The following is a 27436-nucleotide window of genomic DNA, read 5'->3' as shown; positions in this document are numbered from 1 at the left end:
GTCACTTTCCTGCTAAGTACCATATCAGTTTGTACACAGCTGAGATAAGAGGGCTGGGGGGGGGGGGGATAAGAAAGAAACGGAGGGAAAATGCCTACCGCCAGCTGTTGGGATGGACACATCCCACAGCTTGCTTTGGCTTCACCTGACGGTTGGGGCAACTCAAGGAGGAGCCACATTTTTTACCCTCGGATAACTCTTATTTTAAGGAGCAAAAATAGGGAGATTTGGGGGAGGGAAACCTGGTTGCTTAGGGCGAGAGCCAAGCACACATCCTTCCGGGCCGCTGCCAGGGGATGCTCGCTGCAATGACGAGAGGCGTGAAGAAAAAAAAACAAAAAAAAACCCGCTGAATATTCACCATAAAGAAGATATTATCCGGGGAGGAGGGAAGAGTGTGTATTATTTCTGGGTAAAAAAAAAAAAAAAGGAAGTGTCATGGTTTGAAACCATGACAGGAAGATAAAAGACTGTGGCATCTGGGAGGGCAGTCCCTTCTCTGCTCCTTCCCGCTCCCCAAGGAGGGGTCCGTAGCCCTGTAGCTGCGGGCACCCCACCCCCGGGACTGCGGCGCGGCGGGCCGGCTGGCCGCCGGGACTGGCACCCCTGCGGAGTCCCGTGTTTGTTTAGGGCTGGCCGAGCCCAATCAGGGCCGGCTGCCTGCAGTTTTCCGGCAGGGCTGCGAGAGGCGCCTCCTCTCTCCTTTTTATACATGAACCGGCGGCCGCCACCGCCGGACTCGCCGCCGCCGCTCACGCCCGCCGCACTGGATTTACCGCCCGCCGCGGCCTCGCGCCCCGGCCCCATGCGGGGCATCGGCACCAGGTTTGGCCCCCTTCTCTTTTCTTGCCTCGCCGCGATTTCCCTTGTTCTTCCTCGCTCTTCTGCTCCTGCCTCTCCGCCCTCGGCCGCTCTGAGGGCAGCGCGGCGCAGCGGCGGCTGTGCCTTGCTGGGGGAGCCCGAGGGAGACTCTGTGGGCAAATATCCGATGCCGGTGCCTGGAGCCCTTATCTGCCGGAGTCTTATCTCCCAGTTACCTCGCAGGAGGGAGAGACGTATTTGGTGACTGTCTGCGAGGGGGCTCTGTGTGTGTCCTGTATTCTTGTGCCTATGGCTATCTGAAGAGCCCTGAGGTGGGCTGAGAGCGGAGAGCCTCACCGCCCGCTTCTCTTGCTGTCACTTCTCCGCGTCCCCTTTCACTTTCTGCCCCTTCTCCCTGAGGCTGGGCACCGGCCGCTCTGTGTCCATCTGTCTGTCCAGCCTCTCTCATGCCGGCGGCTCCGAACTGAGACCGGTCGACTCGAGACGGGTGTCAGCCCCGAGAGTTGTGCTCGGACTGGAGGCAGGCCCTTAGCCAGGACTGTCCGCTGGCACCAGCCTCCACGGCAGGCACATCCCACCCGGCCCGGCCCCTGCCCCGGTCCGTGTCCCGTCGCCGCCGCGCACACTTCGGCGCCTGGCCGTGCGCATCTCCCGTCTCAGGGGTGCCTTTGCCTCCTCCTTCTCCTCCTTTCCGTGACCTTGGGCTGGAAATAAGCAAACAAGCGAGGCGATGTGCGGAAAAGCTAACATTGCTCTCCGGAGAAGTAACCTTAAAGGGATCGCCTTACTAATTGTTTTCTCGGTGGAACCGAGTCAAATGACTCATTCATTGAAATAATCATAACAACGACAGCAGCCAAGGAAGGGGCTGCGGCACAGACAGGGAAAAATGTCCCTCTCCCCCCTCTCTCCCCACGCCCTCCCGCCCACCTCTCCCCGGCGTGCTTCATGTTCAAATCCGCAGCCCGGGATGCGAAAGGAGAAGGGAGCAGCCCGCCCGCAGCGCGGGGAGCGGCGTCGAAGCCGCAGCCCTGGCCCTGCGGGACTTGGCGACTCCCGGCCCGTGTTGACCTGGTCTGCCTGATCCCATACCTCCGGGGGGAGGGACAACAGCGCCGAGGCGACATGACTGATTAAGCGTTCAGAGGGTCCAGATAAGCCCTGATGAATCTCATTATGGGAGGGAGACGGGCTGTCCTGTTTGCAAACTTTGTTATTATTGTTTCTCTCTCCCCCCCTTCCCTGCTATTCTGTGTCCTCCTTCCCCGCCCTGCCCTGCGGACCCCCATCTCCACTCCTCCTCCTCCCCTCCTCCCCTTTCCCCCTCCACACCCAGCGGCTAGAAGGGGACCTGGATGGCCGTGGCTGAAGGCGGCTGGTGCGCGGTGAAGCGGTGCGCTGCGGACGCCGGTGTTCCCTCCTGCCCCTTCGCCACCAGGGAGCCGCGCCCGTCTCCTCCTTCGCCCCCCTCCTCCTCGTCCTCCTCCGGCTCCCAGGGTGAACGCGGCTCCTCCAAGACTCCTCGGCCGGAGACCGACGACAGTCACCGGCCGGCCCCGCCGCCACCCCCCGCCGCCGAAGGCAGGTCTCTGCTCGCCCCCTACGTGCACTTCGGGGCCCCCCACCCCTCCGGCCGGCTCAGCTGGGAGGACATTCTGCTCTTCGCGGACTTAGACCAAACCAACAAGCTGATCTGGTCCAGCCGCGGCCCCAAGCTGAGCGCCCTCGGCGCCGAGCAACCCGAGGAGATGTACCAGACCCTCGCCATCTCGGCCGCCCAGGGCCCCACGCCTTACGACGGATCTCCGGGAGGCTTCATGCACTCCACACCCAGCTCACCCGTGTACGTGCCCACGACCCGCGTGGGCTCCATGCTGCCCACGCTGCCGTACCTACAAGGCAGCGGGGCGGCTCAGCCCAGCCACCCCGGCGGCGGCCACGCAGTCTGGTCCCAACCAGCCGCGGAAAGCCCCTCGTACAGCACCGGCGGCGGCTCCCACCCCTCGGGCCGCTTCCCCTATTCGCCCAGCCCGCCGGTGGCCAACGGGGCCTCCCGGGAGCCCGGTGCCTACAGCAACAGCCTGGGCGCCAGGGACCAGTACAGCCCCCTGGCCCGGCCGCTCAATGGCTCCTACCCGGGGCCCTACACGTCCTACGTGGGGCCGCAGCTCACCCCCGCCTGGCCCACGGCGCCCTTCGAGAACTCCATGCTGCACTGCCTCCAGGGCCGGGCCGCCCCCATCCCCGTCCGGGCACCCAGCGCAGGTAGGACCCGTCGCCGGGGGCGCGGGCAAGGGCGGGGCGGGGTAGGGTAGGGCAGGGAGGGTCGCCGCATGCCAGGGCTGCCCGCTGGAGGGGCCACGGGGGTGCCGGAGTGCGCGGGGTTCGCTGGCAAGGTGGGACGGCGTGGGGCGGCCCTGGTGCCTGTGGCAGGATGGCAGTCCCGACATCATGGCTTTTTGGAGTGAAGGTAGCTCTCACTCCAACTTTGTGTTGGATTAGGAGGGAACATAGACCCCCAAAACAGCGTTGTTTGGACTACGGCGATCGGAGTTACAAACCCAGGGATCCCAAAAGGAATTGCCCGGTTTAAACCTAGTTTTTAATTTTTCCAAACCCTTACGTTCCTCCTTTTCCTATGTGTGGTTATCTGGCTGAGAAATGGTGACGAATTCACTGCAAATTGGTTTTTCTTGTAGCGTAAACGAAAATTACTAGGGCTCCTTTAACCCATTTTGGATTATTTCAATTACAAAACACTGCTTCGTTAAAAGAGAAAACCAACAAAGCAAAACTTTGGATATGAACTAGGAAATCTCATTTATAAACTGCTGTTAAAATACAGCACCTTCTGATGGGGTTTTCCTTTCGTTTCCGAGGTGTCCCGTTCTTATTTTTTGTTTTAGTGTGGGAAGTTCTTGGAACTTGGAAGTTCTTCATTAAATTAATTGTAGAAGTGGAGGCTGAGCTGCAATGATTTAGTCAGAGGTAGAAAGATTAACGATTATTGCAGTTTCTTTAGCTTTAGAATATATGTATGTATGTATAAATAAAGGTGTATAGAGAGGTGTGTGTGGGTATGTATACATATTTTTATATATTATGCATATATATTATGTATATGTTTTTATATACGTGTGTGTATGCATACACATGCGCATACACAGATTTGATCAGCACTTGCTTTAATCGTAAACTACCCACCAGGTGGGTATATTTTATAGACACCGTGATTTTCTTTCAGTGTAGTGTTGTGGATAATTACCCCATGGCTTTTTATCTTTCTGTAGGGGTATACTTGATGCTCGTCCCTTCTCTCGATGGTACCCGGTAGATTTAAGCATTTTAAGCTTCTCACTTGGTGTTTAATAACATAACAGAGAGAAGTAGTGGTGCTAAGAAAAACCGGGTCTCGGGGTGACACGGAACTTGAGTTTTTAACTCAGTTTCCAAAAGTTATAAAACTAGACGATGAAGGAAAAATAAATCTGTTGGGGTTTTCGTTGTTAGGCTTTTTGTTGTTGTTTCTCTTTTTCCGGGAGGGACATGGGGTTGGAGAATCTCGCGGAAGGGAGAGAAGGATGAGTAAGAAGGAGCAGAGAAGGGAAGGAGGCGGGCGCTGGAGGAGGTTGGGGCAGGAGTGCCAAGCCAGCCGCGGAGGAGCACACCAGCTTTCCCTGGTCCCGGGGGTCTCTCTCCTGCCCTTGTTTCCCAGTGCTGGGAACCAGTGGGGCACGAGCTAGCCAATTTTTCGATGAGGGAAAGGACGGGTGTCAGTGGAGCCGCATCGCGGTGTAACGCGGGGCAAAGCAGTCCGCGGTTCCTGGGCCACGCGAGTTTTCCGGTCCTACAGTGCAAAACGCGCCAGCAAAGCCGAAGCCACGCGTACTCCCTTTTCAAAATTGTAGGAAAATTGTCGGGGAAATTGTAGAGGAAATATATTTTTTTGGGCTATCTATTAGACAGTTTGACAAAGCTTGTTTAATGTTACTCGTAGAGATATTAAAACAGTATCTAACATTAAAACTTTATTTTGTTTTCTTTGAAGATAAATGTATTACGTGGTAAGAGAAAAAATTTTTTTAAATGCCCGAAAATTATTGTCACGGCAGAATCTGTTTCTGGAGGCACGAAGGCAATGTTATAAAGTAAATAGCTGAGAAAAATAACTGTTTAACTTCCAGCGTCCTTGAAACCTTAAGCATTTTCCTGATTAGTCTTCTATGGCGCTTTTAGTGCAAAGATTTATTAATCTTAGCGATGTGCTAAGAGCTACTCGCTGACAATGTCAGTTGAACTGTGCTCTCTGGACTGTGCCGTGTGCCCGTTCCTCTTTAGCGCCTAATAATTTGCAAACGAAGAGAGGAGAGAAAAGTATTTGGGTGGGTGCGGGCCAAAAGGCCGCTTCTTTCCCAGCTGAATGCCCGCCGTGGCACCTCAGCCCTGTGTCCAAAGCTGCTCGAGGTTTTAAACTCTTTTTCGCTATACAGCGAAACGTAAAAGAATAAACCAATGATGAATTAAAGCAGGTAGCGGAGGGAGAAAAAAAAAAGAAAAAGCAATCAGTGATGAAGCTCTTGAGTCTGAAACAGACATTCCCAGCTTCGACTCGACAACTGCTGTAGAAATCGAAAAAACATCTCCTTTTTTTATTTCTGCACAACGTGGCACCGTCCACGTAGAAACCGTGTTTATTCCTCCCTCCCCTCTCTGAAATATGGGGAGTTGAATCAGAACAGGGATTCGCAGAGGTGAAGGTGTCAGCTATTATAGGTGGATTCTCTTGGGTTTTTTTCCCCGTGCATTTAGACCTTATTTTCCTCTCAGTGTTCAGTAACTATGAAAGCAGGAGGCAGAATACCGCGTATTTTTCCATTTCCTCCGTTTCCTACCAACTAGCTCGAATTTCACCAAATAGCCGAGGCAAAGTGGTCGCTGCCCGTCGCTACCTTGGCACAGCAGAACCTCAAACTCTGCCTCTAAATTTAAAGCTTTACTAGTTGTGAGGCATTTAAAATAAGAGTCGGGGTAAAAAAGTTCTTGCCCAGCTTCGACCATGGGGAATATTGGGCAAAACGACCACTCCTTATATCCAGCTCCCAGGGTGGCTCTGCAAGTGGATATTCTGGCAGGCATCTAACTCCCCTCTCTGCTCCCCTCAAAAGCCAAGCGCACCTCCCTTTCCACCCGGTGGGCACCACGGCGGGGGTTTCGCGGACCCCGGCCGGCTTTCCCAAGGGCCAAATCCCGACGTGAGTGCAAGGAGGGCCTGGAGTGACCGCTCCGGCGGGCCGGTGTCCCCCAGCCCGTCCCGGGGCGCACCGATTCCGCTGGGGTTTGGAAAGCAAAGGCTGCGCCGGGGTCGGTACATTTAAATAAATAGAAGAAAAAAAAAAAAGAAAAAGGGGGAAAAAGGGGATGGATTTTTGTAAAAAATCACCTCGTATTCTCCGTCGCTGCCGGGGAATTGCTTTTCCGAGGGCTGAACAGCGCCGGTTGCTTGCCAGCTAGTCCTTCGTCGCGGCGGGGCCGGGGCCGCACTACGCGGGGCTCCGCTGGGCTCCGCGCCCGCCTGCGGCCGTGCCCCACCGCCTCTCCCTTCTGCCTCCCAGAGCTGCTGGAGGACCTGTCCGAGAGCCGGGAGTGCGTCAACTGCGGATCCATCCAGACCCCGCTGTGGAGGAGAGATGGCACCGGCAACTACCTGTGCAACGCCTGCGGGCTCTACACCAAAATGAACGGCCTCAGCCGACCCCTCATCAAGCCTCAAAAGAGAGTGGTGAGTGGGGAGGGAGGGGAGGAGGTGGGCGAGAGGAACTGGGCCCCAAGGAACCCCCAGTGAGCGCTAACCAGGGAGAAACGGGGGGCAAGGATGTGGGAGAGCAATCAGAGTGTATTAGCCTGGTGGTCTCCCCAGCTTCAAAACCGAGTGGGGCTCCTGACCAGTTTTGCAGGCCAAACTAGTCACGATGAGGAGCAAAAGGGCTGGCCGCCCTCTGGGAACCGCTTCGGACCCACCTTCAGGCCTCGCTCTGGCGAAATCGCCCTCTGCCTCCCCAGTGAGCTGTACATGGGGCATGGGCCAGCCTGGCTTTTTGAGCTATGAACCCCATCAGTGAGGGGGGCTTCAGTGACTTGGAAGAAATTTGTGCTAGTGATGTTGGGCATTTCCAAAAGAAAAAAAATCAAGGTTGGAAAGTGTTTGTTCAGAGGGCTAGGAATTTCTCCAGACCTGCTTTGTTTGCTGACAGCTCGATCCTTGGGAATGTAAGCAAGTTTTGTATATAATTCAAAGAAAACCAATTGTTTAAACAATGATAATAGCCTTTGTTTTGTTTTACTCCTAAGAAATGAGCGACAATTTTTCTAAAAATATACTCATAAAACTAGGGGGGGAAATAAATAGTACAAACCAGAAACCCTGTTTATAACTCAGGCTGGCACTGAATAGGCAAGGAGAAAATTTAACAAGCGGGAACTGCACATTATGTTTAGCAAATCTGGGTGGAGGTCAGCAGCGAGAAAGAATATGCTCTTCAGTAATGGCTGTTACCGAGTGAGCCACAATAAATCACGCCGGTATAATCCAAGCTGATGTTTGGACCCCTGTGTATGGAGACAGTGTATCAAACCCGTCAGCTTTTCAAGCGCCTTTCAGTCACGCCAGCTGCTTCGCTCCCTGACCATATTCCTTGTGTTACAAAGTCTACCGCTCTTTATTTCACAACCCTTTGAATTTAGGGTCCTTACCGGAGCGAGGGGAAACAAAACGAACGATGACCCGAGCAGACAGTAAGCGCTCCGAGAATCAAACCGCCCCTGCTTAAAGGCATTTTTTTTAAGCCAAAGAGTTAATTTAACTTTAAGCCAGACGTTAATTACTGCTAGGTGCCCGTTTTTTCTATCTGGTCGTTCAGTAAATTTCATGACACAAGGTGTTATCGCGGGCAACAAAGGCAGCAGCGGAGGGAACAGATCTGCTAATTGTCTCACGCATCAGAGCCCCACTGTGGCACCCTGGCCCAAGGCAGATTTCAAGTAGCTGATACTCGGCTCTAGCATTTCTCTGTTTCTTCTTCTTCTTCTTTTTTTTTTTTTTTTTTTGAGGAGGAGGGGTGGGGGTGAGGAGACTAAAGCAGAGTCAGACTACAGCCTGATTTCAGCCTGACACCTCAGCGAAATAACTCTGAAATAGCTCTGCGTAACAACCCCTACCGAGTACCCTGCCCATAACTATAAATCAACCGTGGAAATATGTAGGTGAGAAGAGAAAATGTTTTGAAAACGCTAAATATGTTTAGATTGCCCCGAAGTTTCTGATAAAATTCCTGCAGCAGAAAAGTCATTTTAGCTTCAAAACATGCCAAAATTCCCCTGTTTGTTTAGATGCGGGAATAAGCTAAAGCTATTGAAATAAAATATATGAAGATTTATACCAGGCTGCATAGGAAAGAAAAAGATTTAACAGAGTGAAACATCTGACAGCATTTCACTATCAAAGAAAGAAAATAAAGCATATGTGTTTAAGACTAGCTTTCTTTTACTCGATGCACATAAAACTATTGAATCAAGGGTGTGATTTGAACACTGTGTGCATACATATTTAATAGCGAGGTCAAAAATTTCATGAGACTTGGATTTTTAAGATTAAGAACTATATGTGTGTACTTCAGCCTATATTACACTTGGCTGGGTGGTTTGTTTTGGTTTCAGTGCAATTGATAATGGATTACTGATTCAAGATTACAAAATTTGTATTTAATCTGGAGCTCTTTCGGAGCCGCGGTGTAAAATCATGGCTTACTGCTAGAGACACTCAAACAGATAAAGTTAAAGAAACTCAGTTATTGCTCTGGAATATTCTTCGTTCTCAAAACATTTTTATCAGTTTCCCAAGTGGCAGGCAGATCTGCAGTATCAAAGGTGACCCAGTTACATCTAACAACCCAGCAGTAAATGATTCAAGAGGAAGGGCATTGTACCCTTAAGTTAGTAATTTCAGTTATAGGTGCTTTATAGTCAGAATAAGATTAATGCAATCCTCTAAAACTGACTTCTCCATGTAAACTTGTTCAGCTGCCAGACACAGAGCTAGGCACAGATTTTTTTATATTTTTTTTGACAATGCGATACTTTGAAAAAGACTAGATTTATGATGTAGCTGGAATTCTTTGCTTGTGATGAACGTAAAAGAGATCACTTGTTACAGGAACTTTTATAACCCATTCACCTTCATTTCACATGTTTATGAGGACTGCCTTCGCTTATGATATACAGCCTGTGGCCATAAAGCTCTAGGTTATACGGTTATTTCTGATATAAGATTGCTTCATCTTGGCTCCAAACTCCACGGAAGAGTGTCATAAATGGCTTGTTTGCCATGGGGACCTTGTTGTCACCCTCCAGTTTTTCTGCTGGCTGAGGGGAAGCTCTGCTCTGTAAAATGCACTCCCAAGGCACATTGCTTTTTGTGTGAGGATAAAATAGGTGACGATAAAAAGATCTTTTTACAGAGATAATGCTGTTGTACGTGTTACCCCTCGGATGCCCAGGAAAGTTTTTCTCAGCTGCAGTGCCACTGAAGGCAGGTGATTAAAGTGACTGATTTTTTCCAATGAGTTGAGATTATCAGTGGCAGGATCAGAGCTCACTCTTCACCCACCACACAGGAGAGAGTGCACTGAACTGGCTGGAAAGGCGGCACAGGAGTGATGTGCCTTCTCCTCAGCTGGATGGAGCTATAATGGAGATGTTTCCTCTCTGTCCTGCTAGAAGAAGAACCAATGCCTGGAGGTCTGAACACAGGTCTCTGGGTCAGCAGCTCCCAAATATGAATTGTGCCTCTGCCGTGACTGCCTGGGGTTGCACTCTCAGTACCTCTTCACATCAGCTTTCCACTCTCTGAAATGAGGATAATTCTGTCCTAATTCTGGGATGTTGCTCATAGATATGACAAAAAAAATCTCATACCATCCCCACACCATGTGTTAAAGTACTTCTTATAAACCATAAAGACATAAACCATGTGCTCCTGCCTGCCTGTTCATGCACGTTTGCCTGTGCTTACCTCCAGCCTTCGTCGCGGCGGCTGGGCTTGTCCTGTGCCAACTGCCACACCACGACCACCACCCTGTGGCGCAGGAATGCGGAGGGTGAGCCCGTCTGCAACGCCTGCGGCCTCTACATGAAGCTCCATGGGGTAAGTGGCTGCTTTGCTGAGGGAGATTTCCTGCCAGCTCTGGTGCTCCTTTGGGGAAGGGGGGGTCCTCCCGCTGGCAAGTACCTGGGGTCTTTGGGGGCTGGCACTAAGCATCCTCAGGTCAGGGAGATGTTTCTGTTGATCCTAATGGTCTTGACTCGTGGCTTGGGCCATGGAGTTAAAAAACGACGCATAAAACAACTGAAAATTGTGTGACATTAGAAAATACTTATACCACTTTAGCATGCTGTGCTTTTGACAAGTTATGTGTTTGCCACTATAGTCTCTCAACAAATTTTTATAAAGTAACAACCTCTGAATGAACAGCAGAGGTCTTTTTGCCACTGGGATTTAAAACAGCTCTTCAGTGGGGAGAAAAACCCCAGACCTTTAATAAGACAGTTTTTCATAGCTATGCCAACAAAACTTCAGACGTAATTCAAGCGATAGCTATGCCAACAAAACTTTAAATGCAATTTCAGCCTTTGCTAGGAAATAAAAGATGAAAAAAAAACCTCTATCCTGAATGTGATGGAGTATATTTTAGGTGATACCCCTGTGGATTTCGTTATGGTCAAGCAAGAAGTGTTTGAAGAGCAAGGGCGTTAGGAGTGATTGAGACATGGTCTAGGCCTCAAGAAAAACGTAAATTATGTCACTGGTTTAAACATTATAATGACAGTAAGCATGCACCTGAATTGTCTTTCCCCACACTGGTGTTGTCATTAAGTTAAAATATATTTTCAATCGATTTTTTCTGTATAATGATTATCATTGTGATGACACAGAACACGACAGTTATTTTTGAGCATGTATAAATTTATCAGTATAAATATAAATTTGGAAAATATAAATCTGTATTAGGGGCAGAACTGCTTATAAGAAAAATTACTAGGTTGATTATGGCCTAAAGGTTCCATCCTAAGATATTTACTGGTGATGATCTGGTTTGTGCAGCTGGTCCACAGGTTGAGGAGTATTTTTTCTTCTCATATGCAGTCTTCCTTTCCAGAATCAGGCACTGGAGATAATTCCTAACTGACTGAAATAAACAGTCAAAGATCAGATATACCCCATCCAGTTTAATTTCTTATGACCTATTCCTGAATGATGCTGGTTTTCCCTAAATGTATGCTGTTTTTCTATCTACTTTACATCAAGAAGTTTCCCTACTTTTTTTATTCAGCTGAAACTTCCCTTGAATCAAACCATTGCTTTGCCCAAATAAAATGCAAACTTTTTATAAAATCTGAACTGTGGCATAGGAAAAATTGAGTTGCTATAGAGGCATTTTCAAAGACCACACTTGATCTTCTAGTGTATTTTGATTTTTGATATTAGGGTACATATGCAACTCGATGATTGGTGTGGAAATTTAATTTTTTCAGGTTCCTCGACCTCTTGCTATGAAAAAAGAAGGAATTCAGACGAGGAAGCGAAAACCTAAGAACATAAATAAATCAAAGGCATGCTCTGGTAAATATAAAAAGAGAAGAAAGTGTAATGGCAGTAGTTTATAGTTGTTTTGGGTTTTTTTGTTTATTTTCAGGGGTTTTGTTTCTTCCCTGGCTGGAAAATATTTCTTTTTAATACGAATTCCCAATCTTTCAGGTAACAGTACTACTGCAGTTCCTATGACTCCAACATCCACATCTTCTACTAACTCAGATGACTGTAGCAAAACTGCTTCTCCCAGCGCACAGACTGCAGCCTCCGGGGTAAGTGTCTGTACCTGTAAGCAGGCTGATCACTGCGCAGTGTTATCACAGCTTTTATCTTATCTAGCAGAACAATAATCTAAATAAACTTTCCAGTTTTGTTAGCTGATACTGGAACAAGATTTTCAGAGGATATCACATATAGCTGTAAACAAAGCGACAAGCTGAAGTACTTTACAAACCTCTTTATTAAGATCTATATAATTGTTATGATTAAGTTAACCACAGCTTAACCCCAGACATTTTGTTTCGAGATGTTCAGGTTCTTTAATTTCAAAGGTTTTCTTTAGGAGGGAAGACAATAAATCATGCCCAGCTGATCCTTTCAAGAAACAATTGTGCATGTACCCCTTTTTTTCTGATATGATTTGATAAGAATTTATAGTTCCAGGCACTGCTGCATGTTTTTCAAAAGCTATTTCATATATATATATGCATTTTTACGCATTATCCGGAATACCTGGTAAACCCCAGCAAAATGTTGTCCTGCTGTATGAAGCGAACCATAAAAGCTTTTTTGTAAAACTAAAATGTGTGATTAAATCTCGATCCAGACCCAGTTGAAATCAGGCTGGAGTGTCCTGCTGATTGCAGTGCACAGGGGTTCAGCCCTCTCCCCACAGATAGCTCCTCAGGGGTCAGATGCTCAGCATCTGGCAGCACCGAGCTCCAGAGTGGCACCAGAGGACTGCTGATCATCCCCTGCTTTAGGTTTTATTTTATGTCTTGTACTCCAGCCATCTCAAACTTCCTTTCTTACTCAGTTAGCATGTGGGATAAATACTACTGCTAAAGTTGTGAAGCTTCATGTAGATTATTTTCTAACCCCTTCGCTAGACTTATCTGTATCCACACTCACTTCTCGGCCTTCTGTATCCCTTAATCTGCCACACAATTTCTTTGAAAAGCTTTCCTAATGTGGCTTTCTGTAGCTCTTTATTGACAAAATGGAGACATTGTTTATGATAACTATTTTTCAATGTCTTGGCGTTCCCAACATCCAAATTACTTTCAGTAGTTAAATTTCTGATGTGCAAAGTTTCATTGTACAAGGGGAAGAAAAAACCCATTTTTTAGTAAATGTGATTGTTTGTGGACTGACAGGGCCACCCAATTTCAGGGGCACTGGGTTTGGGGTTTGGATCCTATGAGACTAGGATATTACTAAAAGGGCTTGTCTTTGACATGAGAAAACCCTGTCAATCCAATAAAATAAACAGATCAGATCAAAGAAAGAGAAAGACCAACTGAAAAGTGAACTGTTTCAGTTTCAGAATGAGTTTCAGACTTCCCCAGTGAACTGCTACGCACTATTTTAGGCTCTCCCCTAATATCTGCAAAGGAAAAAATGTAGCCAAATTTTCCTTAAGTTTTCCTTACATTACCTTAAGCGGTACCAGTGACCCTGAGATTTATATAATGGGTAGAAATGGAGGCACAATCCCGGCTGAGACCAAGGCAGTGGTGTAGGCTGTGGCAGCACGGTCACGTGCTGCCTGGGGAAGGAGAGGCCATACAGATGAGATCCCATTTCCACTATGCTGTTGCCTTCTTGGCTGGCTAAAGCCTGACTTCCTTTCTGTAGTCCTTCTCCCTAGAAAAGTATATCAAACATGTTATTAATAATCTTTATGTTAGAATTGTAATAGTACCATTTTTAATATAATTCTGCTGTGTGGAGTTTTGTGGGTATAAAACCTGCACAGCTTTTTCCTCACCACGATTTGATCAGATGTGCCTTGCATATGCAAAGCATTTGCAAATACCCTCCCTGTCATGAAAAATTTCAATGAAAGGGAGTAATGGACAGAGGCTATGACACACTGTAGAGGGGAATTTGCAGCAGCAACCCAATATATGGGCATCCCCCCGACTCCCTCCTAAACTGTGTGAAGGTCTATTGATCTCCCACCCCTCCACCCCAGCCCTGTAACTATGTAAATGAAGACGTCTTCATGTTCTTCACTTGAGCTCCTGGCTTTGTCCAAGAATCTGTAATTCAAAGCACTGAGGATCAGGGAGACTGGAGGTTGAAATTAGAAGGAGGTGGCTGTTAAGACTGGATCCTGTTGCTCCAGACATAATTTGACTGCAAAGGATGCAAAATAATTTCTTAGGGACCTGAATCCCATGAAAGGGATTGAGCACTCATAAAGCCCATTGAAGTTGTCATGAGTAAAGAAAGGGGTGTCAGCATTTTAGAGTGAGGCAGCCTGTAATCTGATCACATGCTGAAGTAAAGATACTCTACTAGACTTCTGTTTTCCTTGATTATTTTTATTTTTCCCTTTTGAGGTGATCCATTGATAGGTCAAAGGTTTGTAATTATTCCTAGAATCGGCAATGGCTTTGCACAAGGAGAATAAACTTCTCCAGGTTATGTCAGGAGGGAAAAAACCCTCAGATGGCTGAATCCCGTCTCTGTAATCTTTGGTCACTTTAACAAGACCAGCATTGATTTCCAGTTACTGGTCCTGGTGACATAGCCGAAACACAGGCACCTGCTGGAAGAGAAAACCTGGCTCATTCCCCACGTTACACAACAGGCATGGCAACTTGTTTTTGTTTTGCTCGGTTTTCACTTCTCTAGCCTTTATTCGGTGAAGAGGGGAAAAATGCCAGATTGACATTAGGCAGAGAAATCTGATGACGTCTTAGAAACTGTTGTGTGAAATTCACAGCAATATTGTTGCTAAATGAAACAGAGAAAATGAATTCCTGTACTGGTAGAAAAGCAATTTATTATGCCTTTTATGGGAGGCTGCCAAAAAAGTTTCCAGTTATGTAGAAATCTAATGGAAATGAAATTCAGCAGAATTCATTTGTGTCAGTAACATTCACTTTTTGCCCTACCTTTCTTTATCTCTCTTAAAGTAAAATAAAGAAGAGAGGGCAGAAAAAGAGAAGGGCAGCAATTACTCTTGGCAATGTCTTTGAGAATATCCATTTCATGGAGGGAATCTTACATGATGCCAATTTTGAGACAAATTAGCAAGAACCTTAAATGTTGATTTTATGTTCTAACTGAAGTTTAAACATTTAAAAGATATGATTAATGAATTTTTGTGAGGGCAAAGTTGATTTCAAACATCCAAAAGTATAGAAGTGTTTGGATCGGAGACATTTTGTTGTCCCATTGTAAAGGGACTATTTGCCAAATTCACATCTGGATCTAGGATTTAAGCCCATTTCTGTTTTCCTAAGAAGTATAAGTACTGGGTGTCCTGTGTTACTAATATGGAAAGGGTCCAGCTGCATGATATATGAAGTTGCTTTACATCCCTGTAAAAAGATTTTAAGGTTTTAGGCAGTCTGCATCTGCATTTATACCTGGTCTCCCTTTGATGCTGCTGAAACTGTACAGAGAAAAGCTCCACCAAATAAGTAACTAAACAAAGGGCATGGTCTGTAGTGCAAACCTGTCCATTTCCATGCAGGAGCTCCAACAACTGTGATAACCAGAAGGACTTTATTCCCTTATTAGGATAAAAGGCAGTATGAAACCTGCTGTAAAATCTGCTTTTTATGGCAGGACATGGAGGCTCCTTGAGCCAGGCCTGATGTCAGGAAAGGCTCAGCAGCACCAGGGGAGCTCTTCGTTGAGAAGTCTTTCCTTTGTCCTTTGCCTCCAGTTTGGAGCTTTCTCAGAAGGACCATAATCATACACCACAGAATAACATAGGAGGTAAAACAAGTGCTTACTTCCCTTGGAGGTTTACTCAACCTCCAAGAACAAAGAGGATTGGCTCTTTGGTGTTTTAGGGTGGGAAGTAAGAGAGCTGACTGAGATGGCCTTGGCAGGTGGTGAGGTAGGAGGAAAACGCAGTTTTAACTGTCCCCAAAATGCCAAACAGATGGGGCTGGATTATCTGGACAGCTTCTCCTGCATTTGCTTTCTTTTGTTTTCAGAAGAAGATTCGTGATCTGGTTAGAGATGGTATTGTTAGCTCCTGTTAAGGCAGCAAGTGGGTAGGACATTCATGCAGGGGAATCAGGCTCCATGCAGTATGTCCTAGAGTCTGGATGAACCAGAGACTCCATCTCTTAAAACAGTGTACTAGCCACCTGGATACTGGAAAGTTGAATGTCCTCTTCAGATTATTTGACAATAAGATTTCAATTGTTATAGGATAATTTTGTAGCCATTGAGGCAGTTGCCACAAGAAAGACTCATCAGCCATGGTTGGTAGGACTTTCATCTGGAAAATGGGAACATGGTGCCTCAGTCCTGGTATGAATAAATATTTATCTAAACCAGGTGGAATAAGATCAAGAGGAGGTATGAGGAACATGGCAACCATACCAAATAGTGTGGTAGACAGGGCATTGTGGCAGATCTGACACTCTAATTTAAATCTTTCTTGGTCTCCTACCTCTTCTGCATTAGTCCTCACTCCTGAACAAAATGGGAAGCTACTTTATTCCCCCCCAGTTTCATACATGGAGTCATTAATTTTCTTTGCTCTGTGTACTTGTATCCAAAAGAGAGCATTTCATTTTTGTATGAAACAGAAGGAAGCAATCCATCTTTTTTGTTTCAGTAGGGAAAACCAAGGAAAAAGTATTTTTCCTTCTACCCCAAAATTCTATATGCATATGGACACATACCTTTTGCTTGGTTTTGTTTTATTGCCAAAGCAATAAAGTCAGTTACTCATACAGCCCTTGACAGCAGTGGGGTCATCAGTTTTCCAAGCCATGCTGGAAGTTGCCTCCCTTAGGAAATTAATGAAGTATTAACCACAGATTTATGTTGCTATAATACAAAGGAGAGATTAGAAGATATGTAAACTTACACGTCTGCCGTATAAACAAAAGGATCAATTGGACTAATGAGAAATGACAATTTTGTGTACTAAGAGGGTTGTTACATGAGAAAAAAAAGCCGTCATTTTGCAGTGCTGAGACTTGCTCTTCAGAAACCAGGCAGTGACAGTATTGGGAAAATGTGCTCCTGATGAGGATGGCAGTTATTGCAGGGAGGCTGAGGCTGGAAAATTAGGAACTCCACTGTTTGGCACAGCACCTTATATGCGAAAGCAGTCTTTGCAAATGTGTTTTGGCTGACTATGGTTATCATTTAAGTGTAGCAAAACTAAACTAGGCTAACTGAGGAGGAAGAGAGTCTCAGCTGAGACTCTGCTTATTACAGACTTAGTGTAATGTCCAAAATTCATGGAGCATTTTGAACCTGTGAAATGGATAGAGCAAAGGTCTATCTGGTAGTGCAAAGGTCTGGATCAGGGCCCTTCACCACCCCCTCCAGCTATCCTTGCCCAGAGCATTTCCCTCTTGCCTGTGGAGGTGTGGGAGAAGGCCAGGGGGAAAAGAGCCTCTCTTCTCTTCCTACTTTCTGTGGTGGGCAGGTGGTGCAGAAAGGAGCGGATGGAAGAAAGCAGGACTCTTTCAACCAGAGCTGCTGATGTTGACCAGCACAGGCTGAGCAGCCTGGTGTTGATCTGGAGCAGCTTCAGTAGGGATAAATTCGGCTCCAAGGTGCTGACAGCAGGTTTGGGTATGATCTAGGTGTCTGAATCCCTCTGTGGCTCTAGCAGAAGTCTCCCTGTGCACATGGTGGGCAGGTCCTCTGATCTGGACAACCTACCGGGGGAATGACTCCTGACCAGCTCCCGCTGGTTGGATAAAAAGAACCTTTGCAGATACAAACACAACCTTCCAGTTTGTTTGAGAGGCAGTGTCTTCCCAATGGGCTTCATTCTTTTTTTCCTCAGGAAGCTGACCAGCAATTGATTACCTATTCTATTACCAGATTTCAACAATGAAAACAAATGCATTACCTTTTTACTGATAGAGCCAGTTGTTGTGAATTAGATCTTGTTGACTTCAGCAGCATTGTTCAGTTTATTTATTCTAGGTGACAAATGTCTTTTAATAACTAAGTGCAACTTCTGTCATCTTCCATCCCTTAAAGCTGGAGAAGTAAAAGCAGAGGTAGGAAGGCTCAGAAACAGAGCCATGATTCAGTCACGTCCCTTTTCATGAGCTGAAGTTTGTTTTCCATGTCTCACTTTGGGAGCTGCCCAAGTTGCCTGGATTTGTCATGACATTACCGGGGTGGGGTTTCCAGGCCTGGCAGTCCTGCCCAGGTCCTGCCCGTTCTGGCTCAACAGAGGCAGGATCCGGCCTTGGTTGGGCAGGGATGGGCAGTCTTCAAACAGGACGTGCCTCCATGTCCTCCCTTCTGGGGTGCCCGAGGGAGGGGTACCTGATAATCCCACGTGGAAACTGTGGGTCCATGCATGCCACCTTTGCAGGGCTGAATCAGGAAAAGAGTGAATTACACTTTGCAAGCCTGGAAAAAACCAGGTACTGATAAGGTATTTGCCTACCGGAACAACAGTGGCAAATATGGGCAAACGAGAACCTTTCAAAGCAGCCCTTAAGTATTTTTAGCTCAAGTTGAGCAAACACTGCTCAACACTAATTTAAATCCTTCTTCCAAGGTGGGGAGACGACTCTGAAGCTGTTAAAAATTATGTATTTTGTGCTGACAGAAGTCTATTTGTTGTATTAGAAATAAAAAAAAAGGCTTTGGAAGGGTAGGCTGATGCAAGACCAAAACCAGATGAAAAGGATGACATGGAACCTGCCTCATTGAATTCTCCATGCACAGTCACAGAGAAAGAAAATACAGAGATTCATTATCATTGGTTGGCAATTGTATATTTGAGAGAGCTATTTGGCTGGTTTTGGGGGACGGGCAGTTTTTCCTTCCTTCTCTGCGTTTCTGGGTAGTGACTAATGGAGTGGGATTTGGGGTTGATGATTGGGTGGAAGAGTAGTGGCTGTCAGTCATTTTAATGAAAGCTAAAGAAAATATTGCAGTCTATGTTATTTCAGAAAAAAATGACTGCTAACAGTGAGAATCTCTTTCAGAAGGTGAGGTTTTCCTTGGGTTAAGCATGGCAAAAAGAACCGTGCACTACACCATTTGGAAATTACCTTTGAATAAATGAAGCCTTGCTTTTCCTGTGTCAGGACTGCTAGCTTGGCACAGGTCCAGGAGAGCCAAGAGCTCTGCTCTTGTAAAATGATTAAATATGTATACTTTTCACTTAAACAGCAGGCAGGAAGCTTCTGCAGTCACAGTTTAGGATAGCCTGTTTTTTTTTTTTAAGGAATTTCATCTGAAGGCTATCCATTAACAAGTAAATTAAGGTTTTAAAGTTGACATATCCAAGGGTTAATTTTGCATGAAGTCAGCTCTTAAACATTTCCTTTATCAGGTGAAAATGTTGCCCCTTCTCTGTCTGGCACAGTGAATTTTTCCTCTTTAGTAGATCTGCTCAGACTCATGGAAAAAATGATTGTTCCTTTGTCTTTGTAACTCTCCATTTCTCTGTTAAAATAAATGGACTGGTTCCAGTGCAGTTCAGAGGTTCATCTTCATGCCTACCAGGGCTCCCCTGCACATTATCTTGTATAGGCAGCGGAACAAAAAGGTTCCTGCTTCAAAGGCATAGTGTTTCTCCACCGGAGATTAAAGAGCATCTCCTTTAGTGTCCAGGGCTGAAGTGGTCATGGTTAGCATTTTGAAAGGTGAGGAATGATTTTAGGCATTTCAGGGTCTGAGGGACCCAAAGAAGGCTGATTTCCAGGAGGTGTTACATATCTACTGCTGGAGAATTGGGATGTATCAGGCTTCTCCAATTGTGGAGGAAAAACTACAGATGCCACCACTCCCAGATCACATTTTTGGTGTTGTCACTTATGTCTCTTCAGTAGGGGGCAGTGGGACACACACACACGGGCTTCTTCCACACGATCTGATTTCCAGGTTTTTGTGCGCATCACGTGCTTTCTTTTCCACCTCTCCAAACACAGATATCTCTCCCATCAACAGGGTTCAGTGACTGAGCTGATGTTGAGACATGGTTTTTTTCAGGATTTGGAGGCACAGGGGCAAGCAGAGGGCAAACTGTGTTTTTCTGCAGAAATCCTGGGATAATGGCTGTGCCCTGGGCCTGCTGTGCTCTCACTCGCACCCAGTGTGTGCAAAGCTCACCTGCTCAATGCCTCTCTCTTTGTTCTCTCCCTCCCTCCAGGCGAGCTCATCAGTGATGTCTGGCCCAGGAGAGAGCACCAGTCCTGAAAGCAGCAACCTTAAGTATTCAGGTCAAGATGGGCTATACACAGGAGTCAGCCTGACCTCCACGGCTGAAGTGACAGCATCTGTGAGACAGGATCCCTGGTGTGCCCTGGCTCTGGCATGACCTGATGTGAGTGAAGCTGGATCCTGGTGCTGCATGGCAGTCCCCAGACGTCCACACACAGTTTCTCCTGTGGAGCGGTTGCAGCAGAAGCAAGAGTGCTGGCAAAGACCATTCCTCTGAAATAGTTTTTGAGCCTTGGTGGCAGAGGTGTTTTTCAACCTCTGAAAGAGGCTCTGCCAAAGCATCCAGTTCCTCATCTATGCAAGAAAAATATAGGGAAAGCAAATGACCACCGGAGGATAGCTAATGCAGCCTTACAATCTCAAAAAAACCCTCAAAAGCCCCAAAACAAATTAAAAAAAAAAAAAGAAAAAAAAAAGAAAAAGAAAAAAAAAAAGAACATATAGACCTAGACCTATTGACGGATTCCAGAAATACATCTTCAACTTACCCAGCAGCGCTGCCTTTCTGATTGCATAGTTGTTTTCACTCTCTCATCGCCTTTTCCCCTAAGAATTTGGTGGAAGCCATCATTGTCGGGGAGGAAGTAGCAAAGACTTTAATTACCAGAGATAGTGAGATACTTTTTAATGAGTGACAGAAGTGCGTGTGGCTTGAGTTGGCACAGACTTCTTGCACTGAACATTTGATATCTTCGCCCTGTCAGACCTCTTCCCTCCTTTGCCCTCCGTCTTCAGTGTGCCTTGCTCTGCTCCTCAGAGCCCAGCTATGCCCCTGGAAGAAATCACAATGTTTGGTACAAGTCCCACAAGGTCCAGCTGGTTAAGGAGATTTTGGGGTTGGTTTTTTCCTGGTTTAAGATATTTACTCACTTTGCAAGACTACGATATAACTTTTAAAGTACACTGTGACTGAGATTTATGAAAGTTCATATTTTCTGGCTGAACTGTATAGAGTCAGTCAAAATTTGTAAACAGGGTAGCAATCAGATATTTTTCTTCCATATATACAATAATTTTTTTAAAGAAGTGCAATTTGCGTTGCAGCAATCAGTGTTAAATCATTTGCATAAGATTTAACAACGGTTTTTATACGAATGAATGTAAACATTTTAACTTAATGGTACGTAAGTAATTTAAAAGAAAAACTTAACTAGGCATCCTTAGGCTTTTTAGCTCAACAAAAATGCATCCACTTTCTGTATTTCCAGTTGTTAAAGCAAGAGTTTCAAAGAACAAGCCTTCTCTCAGGAAAATTGCCCTAGCCATTTGCTCAAAAGTGTTGTACAAAAATGCAAATGCATCCCCAAGGCTTTTTTTGCCATTGAGTAACTGTGTGCTGGAAAGAAACAAATTGCAATGAACCTTTACTACCTAACTGATATATTTGTAAATACTACAGAAGATATCTTGAAGGCATCTTGAAAATGTAGGATGCAATCTGTATAGTGTGACTGACATATAGTTAGGTTGGTTTCCATTGGTTTTTAAGTGGGATGTCATTTGGAAAGTTGTTTCATCAGAGCTTTAAAAATAAAAGGGTATCATTTTGGGATTTTTTTTTTCTGTGCAGTGTGCCTTCTCCTTTTTCTCAGACACAATTGTTATGCTACATTAAAAGCTATGGAAATGTACCTGATACAGGCGGCATGTCTGATGGCTGCCCAAAGGTCTCCAGCTGAAGTGCCTGCTCTGCCTATCTAAGTCTGCATTGTGTGTGGCTTTTCTGCAGCTTCCCTCAATATACCCTCTGATGATATGTAAAACTAGGGCCTTCACCTATGAATATAGGCTTGACATAGGCACACGTGAGATTTTTCTGACGTCTGGGGAACTGGGCCCATGCCCTGTGAGGACTATCATGGTTTTTCTTGGCCTTCACACCATAGCTAAAGGGTCTACCCAGTGGTGAGCGGACAAATACCAGAATGTCACCCACTGCAGACACAACTGCTGAGTGGCAGAGCCTTTGCCTGCCTGCTGGCATCCTCTGGTGACCAAAGGGGAAGGGCACCAAAAACTGATGGCACTGCTGCTGAAAAGAGAAGACAGTGAATTTTAGATACTGAGGGAAGTGGAAAACCTTTTGCTGGCTCTGAGAACTGGTCCTCTTTCTTCATTGCTCAGCTGACTGGAGCAAGACTTACTGCCATGTATGACATTTCCAGCTATGTCACCAGTACTGTTGGACTGGGAAGCCAGGATGCCCAACCTCCATACCCAGTGACCTGCAGAGTGGCTGCAATGCATCTTTTTGCCTCTCTGTGCCAGATCTTTTTTTAGGTGAATTTTGGTAGCTCCTTGGCCTGCAGTGAAGCTGTGCTGACTTGCAGCAGCCAAGAATCTGCCCCTTGGTTTTCAAACCTCGCCATTGAGGCTACCTCCTTACCCCAGGGGTATTGTGAGGACCATGGAATGAATGATGCTGTACAGCCGCAGCAGGAAAACAGCAAAAAGGAGTCAGGCCAAGCCTTACCTAGGGTTTAAGTTGCTGTGGCCAGCCAGGAGTGGGGATCACTCACCCTTCCTGGTGTGACCCTCGTGCCACACTTGGTACTGGGCTACCTCACATCCTTGCTGCGTGTGGGTTGATGTGGCCAGGTACCCCAGCCCTGCTAGCCCTGGGGCCTTGGATCTTGTGATTTACAAAAATAAATACCTATCTAAGTGCAAGGTGAACCATGTGGAGAAACACTGTGTTTAGAAAGCAACAGATGTGGAGAAGAGGGTGAATATCCTTTGTTTTGAAGCGTTTATTGACTAAAATGCCCTTACTTGTGATTTTCCAGTAAGCTGTTGCTAAGTGGTGTTGCAGAGTGTTCAGCCTTAGCTAGGGTCGGCATCCTTTTTTATTTCCCTTTTTCTTGCTGGGGTGAAATTTGGTGTGCCAATCCTGAAGAGCCTAGCACATAACTCATACTTGCTGGGTATGTAAGAGCTGCATTTCTGGGAGTTATCATAAAACAGGAGGTTTAGAGCAGCGTATTCCAGTTTTGTGCTGCTGGTTGCTGATGCTCTTGCTGGCAGCCTGTGGAAGGCCACATTGCTTTGAAACCCTGTGGCACAATTTAAGAGCACTCCTAAGAGGCCCTGCTCCCTTCTCAGCACCACCTTGACGCAGGGTCTATCTTAGGGTGGTTCCTACAGGTAGTAAGTCTTGCAGGGGACATATGAGCCTTCCTCTTGGATCTGACAATGAAAATGCTCTTTTAGGGGGAAAGAAACCATAGAACCCCCCCCATATTTCCAATTTTTTTTCCATCAACAAATCAAGAATGGAATACTTTGCCTCCTTGGACCAGAAGTAGTGCTATCAGGTTTTCAACCCTTTGTAAGAGTAAAGGGGGATGCAGTACCATGTTGCCTTACTGTATAGGTGCTGAGGAGCTCAAAGCCAGGTGCCTTGTTATGATTTTACATAGAAAAAGATTGTAAGAAGAGTACATCCCTACTTACCAAAACTCCTCTCCAAGTGTACTGATTGCTGGAGCTGCTACTCCTAGATGAAATAAAAGTTTCTTTTTTTCTTTTTTTTCTTTTTTTTTTTTTCATTTTAGTCTTGCTGAGCTGGCATAGCTCTCTGAGTGTGTGAGCTGGACTTTGCTGTGGCTCATACATCATCAGTATCACTGCTTTCCTCTCTTATCCCCATTTCTCTTCAGTGACAGCCCTGGGGTGGGCTGAGGAAGAACAAAGAAAGAGTTTGACCATGAGTTTTGGGTACTAGTGAGGCTGAACAAGCCAGATTGACCCCAGAGCATCTCTTTAGTACTGTCATGAAGCTTCAGAATTGACATTTGTGGGGAAAAAGAAGGCATATGGCTACTTGTCACTTTAGCACCTTTTCTCTGAAAACAGTAAAAATTAAATAGCCAGTGTCCCAAAGCATCTGCTTTAGGGTCCCCCACCAAACAGTACTCAAAGGCTCAAATTTGCTTGGGTGGCCCTCCAAAATAAGACTGCTCCTGGCCACGTGTGTTACTCTGGCATCCAATATTCCCTAGGTTCTAGATTCTGTTTTAGTAGTCTTCCTGACACCCTCAAGCGTAGTTTTTTTTTTCCTGTTCAAATTGCTTGAAATAAGTTGAAATCCCTACTGTTCAGAGTGGTATTTTTCAGCATGGCATTGAGGGTGTATACTGCTGTGGTTCGAGTGCTGTAGAGGTACTTGAGGGTGCAACAGCTGCTGGGTTTGGGTTGGTAAAGCAAAGAGAAGCAGCCTTGGATGCTGCCCAAAGGGAGTAATAGGTACCTGTCTGTTTCTAGAACTGCAAGTGGACTTTGTTTCATGTGAATGATCAGCGGGCAAGGACCTGTGTGTGAAGTAAGGAACCAAAGTAGCTGATTTCCTGTATAGAACTTGAGTAATATAGTATCTGTTCCTGCACAAAAATAATGTAACTTCTGCTTCTATCTAAGAGAAGAAGGGATTTAGGAGTAACACCCTGCCCTTGCTATTGTGAGCCTTAGTTGAGCATAGGCTGCAGAAACCCGAAATGGATTTCAACTCTTCTGTGTGCTCACAGCTCCAGATCTTCCTTTATCCAGCTGTCATGAACTTCATTCCTCACAGATCCTCCAGTTCCTAAATCTGTATACACTGGACATTCCAGGGTTGTGTCAAACACACTGAATTCAGTATTAAAATATAGGGCAAGGGTTATTGCAGTGGGCCAGCGAGAAGGAAACTGAGGGCTTGAGGAGCAGTTTCATGTGCCTTCTGCTCCACATGTTGCAAAAGGCTTGAGGTCTTCACTGTGTATTTGTAATGTGTTTTGGAAACACTTCTTAATCTTTCCTTAAAGAGATCTGATGGAAGTTGGTATCATATGTAGGAGAGGGGAGTAGAATTTCACAGAATCACAGAATCATTTAGATTGGCAAAGACTTTCAAGATCATCAAGTCCAACCTTTGACCTATAAATTTAGGTGTCTGGGTTGATACGCAGTCAAACAAGAGTTGTCAAAGCAATGTTGTAACCAAAAGCGCTAATCTACCCCTTGAACAAAGAATCAAGAAAACAGTGAGTTGGAGTAAGGAGGTAATTTTACTTTGGAATGCTGCATCCAGACCTGGCATCAACATTTGAAAAGAGTGTTTAAAAATTGGCAAAGGTAGGGAAAAGAACCACTGAAATAATTGATGAACTGGGGGAAATATCTAGTCTTGATAAATTTAAAGACCACAGTCTGCTTAGAATACCTAAAGGAAGACTAAAATGTGACTGATATAGTAAGTCCCTTCATGGAGAGAAAATGATAGGTGCTAGGAGGCCTTTGACCTCGTAGAGAAAGACGTGACAAGATCCAGTGGCCAGAAGGTGAAGCTGGATTAATTAAAACGATCGTTTAGCTTCAGCTGAAACAGCGAACATAATTAGTGATGGGAGCAATAGCAAGGGAGGAAGACAAGTGCTCAATCTCTTGTTGTCATTGCAACAAAGCTGGCTGGAAGACCAGCTTTAGCTGACCAAAAGTGACTGGGTTCAGGACTGAGCGGGTTACATCTGCTGCATCATGATTTATAGGCTGTATTAGTTTCCATTTTGTCTGAAACCGTATTACTTTTTGGGATGAGACCCAATGCTGAGATCTTGAATTTTTGTTGTTATTAAAAAAACTATGGCACTCTTCCTGAGAGCCGTGGTAAACACTGTGGTGTTTTGACCCAGTTTCAGCATAAGTAATTATTTTTTTGCTTACCTAAAACGTCCTACTTCCTCTCTAAAACTGTCCCACATCTTTATTGTTTCCTGTTAAATACAACCTGAGTTCTGTAGAAGAAAAGGCCATGTTTCAAAGTTGAACAAACGAGACATGAAATTCTGTCCCCTCTTATGGCATAGCAGACAGGGGCTGCTAAACAGCCCCTGCTCTTGGAGAAGCAGGAAGGAAACCTCTGAAGACTGCGGTCTGCAGGTCTTCAGTCTGTGACCTTTTGATGCTGTGAAGACCACAGCCTGAAGAAGGAACAGAGGCATGTGGGTCGTCTTACGAATGTAGCAATTTAAAAAAAAAAAACCAGCACGATGGGAGGTTTCTGTTAGTGCACTGAACCCCACTTGGGATCCAAATTCTACTTGTTCCTCTCATGGGAATACATAACACTTAAAATAATGCTGCTTTTTGTGCCTTGCTTGCAGAGGACCCGGTCTTGTGGCACGAGAGGGTGGGGATGAGCTTTGTCTGTTTGGCTGGTCATTCATCTGATCCCTTTGCAGTAGAGAGGAGCCCCAAACCAGCCAGGCAGATCCTGGTGAGTGCTCCCACTCTGAAGGGGTTTTGCACAAGCTTGGCAGACATGCCTCCCAGGAGTGGCCTTGCTGACAGGAGAGGGTGTGTGTGTTTGGCCAGGGGCCTGTGGAGGGGAGAGGGAAGGAGGCCTGATGGAGGGGAGGTGTGCTGTGCCTCAACTGCAGCATCTTTAGGAGCTGCTCATGGGCAGGCTCTGCTCACTGTAATTCAAGGTACCTGAGGACCAAGAAGCTGAAACTGGCCTTTTCTGAGCCTGGAAGGACCTCTGGCAAGCTGGGGATCCCCATCTTCTATGTGTGTGTGTGTGTGTGTGCGCGCGCACATGTGTGTGTGCGTGTGCACGTGTCTACGTTTTCTTAAAATTAGATCTTTTACTCTCTGGTTTTTTTCTACCATAATCCACAATTGCCTATGATTGTTCCATTTTACCTGAATCAAAGTTTATTAAAAATAGTGCTGGGATGATGGGCCACCTCTAGATCAGTGACAGAGATGAAAAGTTGCACCTATGAGGTCTGGGCAGACCCACCTGTCCCAACACTCTTTACACCTGGCCTGGGGGCACGTCTTTGACTTTTCATGAGTTGGACAAGAAATAAGGCATACCCTCTGTTCTTCACAGTGTTAATGAAGTATGTCACAAGATTCATTTAAGTTTATTTTATTTTAAACTGTTAGGAACTTTTCAGCCTGAAACAGTCTCCCAAAGACAGCAACACTCCCTTCTTTATAAGAAGATGATGTCCTATAGTTTCCAATAACTCTGACATGTCTTTTTCTTTTTTTTCCAGATCAAGGTGAGAGCCTGGGTACTGGAAAATAGCATTACAATTTTAACAAAAGGGAGAAAAAATTGCTCAAAAGTCTGACCAATAAAATGTTTATTCTTGTTGCAACCACCAAGTGATACCTTCAAGGTGTCACTCAGAATAGGCATGGAACAATTTTACTCTGTAAACTTCAGGAACTCTCAGAAAACTAAAAAAGGCGACTTCTCAGAAAGCATCGTTAGGATTAAATGTGCTCAAGGCAGAAGGAAGCAAAGGATGTCTTTAGAGCTCTCACTTTATTACCCGGTCTTATGCTTCGCTCTGAGTAGTGATAAAATTCCTGGGACTAAATGAAAGCTTTGTATAAGCAGGAAGTTCAGGAGAAACAGCTTGTTTTTCTAAGCCTCCATGATCAGTTTTCAGCAAAGGTAAGAGACTTTAAGCATAGATTCCAGCAGATTTGGGCTTTGTAAACAAGATACTGATGTCTTACCATTTCTCTGTGTCCAAACTCATCAGGGAAGATATGGACAGGCAC

The 27436-nt window shown here is 45.8% G+C and overlaps 1 protein-coding gene across 1 annotated transcript; it reads left to right on the top strand.

Moving 5' to 3' along the window:
* The first annotated feature begins 708 nt into the window (after positions 1-708).
* GATA6 (GATA binding protein 6) lies at positions 709-25887 on the top strand. Its single transcript, XM_032699340.1, has 7 exons — positions 709-825; positions 2159-3087; positions 6435-6601; positions 9896-10021; positions 11410-11497; positions 11633-11739; positions 19806-25887. The coding sequence occupies exons 2-7, from the start codon at positions 2178-2180 to the stop codon at positions 19971-19973; spliced, it is 1566 nt and encodes a 521-aa protein (XP_032555231.1). The 5' UTR covers positions 709-825; positions 2159-2177; the 3' UTR covers positions 19974-25887.
* Positions 25888-27436: the final 1549 nt, after the last annotated feature.

Source organism: Chiroxiphia lanceolata, chromosome 1, assembly GCF_009829145.1.
Source record: "Chiroxiphia lanceolata isolate bChiLan1 chromosome 1, bChiLan1.pri, whole genome shotgun sequence".
Lineage (NCBI taxonomy): Eukaryota > Metazoa > Chordata > Aves > Passeriformes > Pipridae > Chiroxiphia > Chiroxiphia lanceolata.
This window is presented reverse-complemented; position numbering and strand designations above follow the sequence as displayed.